Genomic DNA, 5,915 nt, shown 5'->3' with positions numbered 1-5,915 from the left:
ATATATAAAGATACCCTTATGTCTTAAAAGTGGCTATAAGGGAATGAATAGTAATTAGTGTTTGACACTTTTTTTTTTCAATTTTTTCCATTTATGCCCCCTTCTTGCTTGGTCTTACTATGTTTTTGTCTCTTTTGATTTTTTTTTTTGTTTTGCCGGTTTGTGTCAATACGTCAGTCATATTGTGTCAGTGCCTCATTTGTTTTTACAACTATTCTCATCTCATCTTATCTAAGCTTATTTAATCATTACAACTTTTTCAAATTCTCACATAAAATAAAATAAACAATTCAACTTTTTCAAATTTTAAAACAAAAATAATATTAAAAAATATATTCTAACTATATTTTATTCAACTTTCAACTTTTATCTCAACTCATGTGAAAACAAACGAGGCAATGGGTCATCTGTGTTTTTGTTCATCTGTGTGAATAGTTCAATGTTATGTCGTTTTTACCATTGTGTTATGTTCTTTGTGTCTGTTTAAGTGAGAGTTTATTTGTCTTTTGGTGTAAATGGGTAAGATGTGGCAAAAACATTTTAAGCACACATATATATTGCTTAAAAGGATGGCAGTCCTGAAATTTCATATATATATATATATATATATATATATATATATATATATATACATCTTCACCAACAATATTATATTACGACTCTAGATATAATATTGATGTCCTTGCTTTGAAGTAGGTATATGCTGTTCTTTTTAGTGAAAGTTGAATTAATCCTAAATGTGATGCCTATTTAAGCTATCTTTAGTTTTCACAACCATTGCCTGGTTGTTTTTCTGCTTTAATGCATTAAACTACTCACTAATCGATTTTAAATAAAAAATCATATTATATTCTTATTTTGTGGACATTACTAATTTCGAAAAAGAATTTCTTCCAACAAGGCAAACGTGCCTAGCACGTTGCTCCTGATCTAGTATATATATATATGTATGTACGTATGTGTGGGTGAGTGTGTGTGTGGAGGTGTACTGCAGATGGAAATTTCATAGTTAAAAGTGCTTATCACCTTCAAGAAGAACTCATGGCAAGAAGAAAGGGCCAATCATTGAGCAACAATTTGGTCAAAGTTATGGAAGCTTAAAGTTCCAAATGCTGTCAAAACCTTTTTTTGGAAAGCTAGTCTTGAGGTTCTTCCCACAAAGCTCAACCTTTTCAAATGAAAGGTGGTGGATTCTTCTAAATGCTCTTTATGTTTGACAGAACCTGATTCATGCTTTGTGGAGCTTTAGATCTGCTCAGGATGTTTGGGATTCATGTTCTAGGAGGTTACAAAATTGTAGTGTGGATGAGATCTCTTTTTAGAATCTACTCTCTTATTTTTTTCTCAATTATGCCAAAAGAGGTTCTAGATGAAATTACAATGATTGCCTACCAGATATAAAGGAGAATGATTTCCTTTGTCTTTGACGGAAAATTCACACCCCCTGATAAGCTAGCTCTTCAATTTCACCAAGCATTGGAGGATTATAGAAATTCAATGAAGGAGAGTGAGGCTCGAGTAGATAATGGCACAAGTACTGCTAAAAAATGGGAAGCTCCGCCTCTCGATAATTATAAGATCAACTGGGATGCAACCATTAATAAAATACAATGCAAAGTGGGAGTAGGAGTTATTGTTAGAGATTGTGAAGGCCAAGTGGTAGCAACATTAAGATCATCTAGGGAGATCTTCCCAGATGCACAGTTAGGAGAATCTATAGCAGCATTCAAAGCCACTTTATTATGCATTGAATTGGGGCTTCAACAAGTTATCTTAGAAGGTGATGCTCTTTCAGTTGTTAATGCAATTAAGAGTACATAGGAGAAGCGAAACTCAGTTGGTTTGATTATCAAATATATTAAAAATTTGTTGTAGGATGTTCATAAGTGGCCTGTTAGGGGCATTAATAATGTTGTCCATGTCTTAGCAAGGGATGCTTTACACCTCTATGAGGAGTGTATTGAACTGGAGGATTTTCCTCCTTGTATCCATTCTCTGGTTGATGAGGTTTAATAAGATCAGTCATTTTCTATATATATATATATATAATGAAGTTTTTAATATGTTTAATTATATAGGAAGATTTCTTATTTTGATCCCTAGAGTTGTGTCAAATTTCAAACTAGGCCATATAACAAATTGGTTTTTCCAGCTATTCTTCATTTCTACTTTACAGAGAGGCAAGAGTTGAGAGAGTACAGAAAAATAACAAAATTTATGAGTTATGTTGAGAGATAAATTTTTTAGAGTCCAAATTCCAAATAACTCAAAAAGATGGCATTTTATAAAAAAAAAATATTTCTATTTGAAAGTATTTATACTATAATATATCATCCACTTACAAAATGTCTAAAGATCAAAATCTAAAATTTCTTAAAATTTTGATTATTATAGAATCAAAATTAGAGTTCTAGAATCTTATTAAATCCCGAACTACAATTATTTTAGAAGCTTTAACTCTCTAATATTGAGAATTATTATCGTGGATTTTTTAGAGAGATGCTTTATTTATTTTTATCAACCTACTTAAATTCCATTTACAACTATTTTTGAAAACCACAAACAAAAGTGATTTTCTTTCATTTTTATTTATATTTTCTTCTAATCACATTTGAAATATTTCAATAAAATAAATTATTTTGGTTCAAAGAAAAACAAAAAATTAGAAAAAGAAAAAGTCACTTTTATTGTGTTGTAACTTTTTTTTTTTGAGATATTAATAGGGCCTAGAGATGTTTTTTTTTGGAAGAAATAATTGTTACAATCGTGAAAATGTAAAAGACACGTAATTATTTTAAAAATAAATAAATAAATATAAAATTCACATAAAAAAATTAATCTTTTAATCATAAATTATAATTTTTTTTAAAATAATTACACAATATTTACATATTTCACATTACACGTAGCATTATTATTTCTTCAGATATTAATCGAGCGATTCGAGCCTGGTCCTCTACTCGGTACCGAGCCCAAAATGCGAAATGAGAAGGGCCTTTTCCGCAGAAAATGTTCCACGTGTAAGCATTCTATTAGTTGTCATAAAAACTTTCTCACTGGCTGGTTGCTTAACAGTTTCTCTACAAATTAGGGTTTTTCATCTCTTAGTCCCGGCTCATATATATTGTCCAAAGAAAACCCTGCCTCTCCGCTTCTTCCACAGAGAGAGAGGGAGAGAGGGAGAGACCGAGCCAGAGGAGGTGCTTCGGAGATCTCAGCTTGTTGGAAATGGTTACTTTTAGGGTAAGCCTGGTTATCCTAATCTCAGATCTCTTACAAAACCTCTACTTTATGGGTTTTTATTGAAGCCGTCTTTCTTTTTCGTGGTTATTATATTTACAGTTTTATTTTTATGCTCTGTTTGGTTCCCGAGATAATCTAATAATGGAAACTGAGAACCTCTTCCCTTAATTTGGCCTTTTCATTTTGTTGAAACCAAATAACACATGAAGAGATTGCGAATTCTCATTTTCTCTGAAACAAAACGGTGGGGCTTTTATGGGGGACCTCTTGTGAGTGTTATTGTCTTGTGAGCTTGTGCTGAGTATGTTTTCCTTTGGGTTTGCAGTTTCACCAGTATCAAGTTGTTGGGAGGGCTCTGCCGACTGAAGCCGATGAGCACCCAAAGATCTACCGCATGAAACTCTGGGCCACAAACGAAGTTCGCGCCAAGTCCAAGTTCTGGTGAGTGATTGATGCAAATGTTTGTGGTTCTGGTCGCTTTTGGTTTTAGTGGATATCAATGTTGTTGATTAGTTGTTTGATTAAAATTGATACATAATTCGTTTGGTGGGTCTGGATCAGGTATTTTCTGAGGAAATTGAAGAAGGTCAAGAAAAGCAATGGGCAAATGCTTGCGATCAATGAGGTATATTGTGGGTTATCGGATGATGTTCTGGGTTGTTGTGGTTTTAGAACTCTCTGCATTCTGATGAACCAGCAATGTTTCTCTCGGCTTTTGATTTGCAATGTTTATCATACATATAATTTTGAGTATGGTTCGTATTGCTTTTTCTTTAGTAACAATGGTAGGTATTATCTGTAATTTATTAATGTGATGATTCGATGTTTGTTTTTCCTGCCACTATTACTTTGTAGGTGTGATTATTGTTATGTGTTTGTATATCTGAAGCAAAAAAATGGCTGTATGTCAGTTGCTCCTAGGTAGTGAAATAAACTATAGAAATTGGCTGTTATGACCGAAATTTAAGATTTACTGCTAGAAAATTGATGGAGATGGTGAAGGAGTTCCTTGATTAGTTTGGTCCAAAGTATGGATCCTAGAATAGAAAGTCTTGAAGAATAAGGTCTGAAATTTGATATGGGTTGAAGCACAATTTGCGTGGGGTATAATTTCACTTGAAGTTCAACTTCTGGGTTTTCCACCCTATCTCTTGTATGCGATTCTATTTACATAAATTTATTGAATTAAGAGTAGGTGGTTTGCTGCTCTTGCATGTGATTTCAGTGTCACGCTTTAAATTTCTGTTTTTGCATCGTTTGATCTGGATTTCAACAATTGGCATCTTCATTCTTTATATAGGTAATACTTTTCTTGCCTACTTTTGTTATCCCTTTTATTTTTATTTTTTTTTATTTTTTGCATTTGTGGAGGAAAAACATGAAATGAATGATTTAGTGTTTCCAACTCATATGATAAACTAATGAATATCTGTTTGTTGATTGAAATTGTGGGTGCTTATTCTATTGTAGATTTTGATTATCCTTTGCATTTCTGACTATAACTCTATATGATTGGAATTATGCAGATCTTTGAAAAGAACCCTACCAAGATCAAGAACTACGGGATTTGGTTGAGGTATCAAAGCCGAACAGGTTATCACAATATGTACAAGGAATACCGTGACACCACCCTAAACGGGGCAGTGGAACAGATGTACAATGAGATGGCTTCCAGACACAGAGTCAGGTTTCCTTGCATCCAAATTATCAAGACAGCCACTGTGCCGGCGAAACTCTGCAAGAGGGAGAGTACCAAGCAATTCCACAACTCTAAAATCAAGTTCCCCTTGGTGTTTAAGAAGGTCAGGCCGCCAAGCAGGAAGCTGAAGACCACATACAAGGCAAAAAGGCCTAACTTGTTTATGTAGTTTGGTCATTTGAGGAATGAGTTCTGAAAGGGTTAGACTGGTGTCCCTTTCTGAATCAGAAACCTTCCCGATTGTTTCTTTTTGGGTATCGTTTTATTTTAGAATCTTGACAAACTAAAATATTTGAAGTATTTTTGAGTTTACCAAATTACCTATTGCAATTTTCTATGTAACTTTTTCTATGAGATTGATAGTTTTTTCATTTTGGACCACCAACATCAAGTATTTTTGTGTTTGTGGTGTTCTTGTTTTAGAACTTATTCAATGTTTTTGGGTTATATGGGAAAGAATGATTCTACATGTTCAATTGCAACGATTGGACCTTCCCTTATTGCATCATGTGCCGGACCAAAGATCTTGCTACTGGTTGATGTTGGAGGCATGCCCAACTGACATTGATGTCTTCGTTGGAATTGTTGCTTTGTGCAAGTGTTTATATTGTGAAATAGAAGACCTACTGATGTCCGTGCAATGTAAGAACTCAGGAGAGAGCACTCTGGGTTTTGATCTTTGTTCTTAGGCGGGTCGGGGAGACTTGAATTCTGAGTGAGGTTTGAAGCTGTCGGGGCATGGTTACACTTAAGTGAGTTGGTTTGAAGCAGAGCCGTAAAGTTGCGACTTCCCTTGTGAAAGATTTGAAGCTCTCCCTTAATTTGCATTTTTACATGATGTTTGAAACTGTGCTGTAAGTGGCAGTCGATGGTTTCTCTGGTTCGAGCGTTGCATGGCATTGTTTCTCTCTCTTTGTGATGCTCTCAAGAGGGTGATACCTAATTTTATCTTTAACCCTTACTTCTGGCGTCG

At 34.1% G+C, this 5,915-nt stretch overlaps 1 protein-coding gene across 1 annotated transcript; it reads left to right on the top strand.

Moving 5' to 3' along the window:
- The first annotated feature begins 3,107 nt into the window (after positions 1-3,107).
- On the top strand, positions 3,108-5,411 carry LOC108990266 (60S ribosomal protein L18a-like). The gene is made up of 4 exons (XM_018964173.2): positions 3,108-3,243; positions 3,569-3,684; positions 3,805-3,868; positions 4,770-5,411. The coding sequence occupies exons 1-4, from the start codon at positions 3,229-3,231 to the stop codon at positions 5,109-5,111; spliced, it is 537 nt and encodes a 178-aa protein (XP_018819718.1). The 5' UTR covers positions 3,108-3,228; the 3' UTR covers positions 5,112-5,411.
- The last annotated feature ends 504 nt before the right edge of the window (positions 5,412-5,915 follow it).

The sequence above is a fragment of the Juglans regia genome, chromosome 4, assembly GCF_001411555.2.
Source record: "Juglans regia cultivar Chandler chromosome 4, Walnut 2.0, whole genome shotgun sequence".
Classification (NCBI taxonomy): domain Eukaryota; kingdom Viridiplantae; phylum Streptophyta; class Magnoliopsida; order Fagales; family Juglandaceae; genus Juglans; species Juglans regia.
Note: the sequence above shows the minus strand (reverse complement) of the source record. Positions and strands in the feature narration are given on the sequence as shown.

Coding starts and splice junctions, on each gene's coding strand:
- LOC108990266 (XM_018964173.2), top strand. Junction 3,685..3,804: donor CGCGCCAAGTCCAAGTTCTG/GTGAGTGATTGA, acceptor GGTCTGGATCAG/GTATTTTCTGAGGAAATTGA. Junction 3,869..4,769: donor AAATGCTTGCGATCAATGAG/GTATATTGTGGG, acceptor GGAATTATGCAG/ATCTTTGAAAAGAACCCTAC.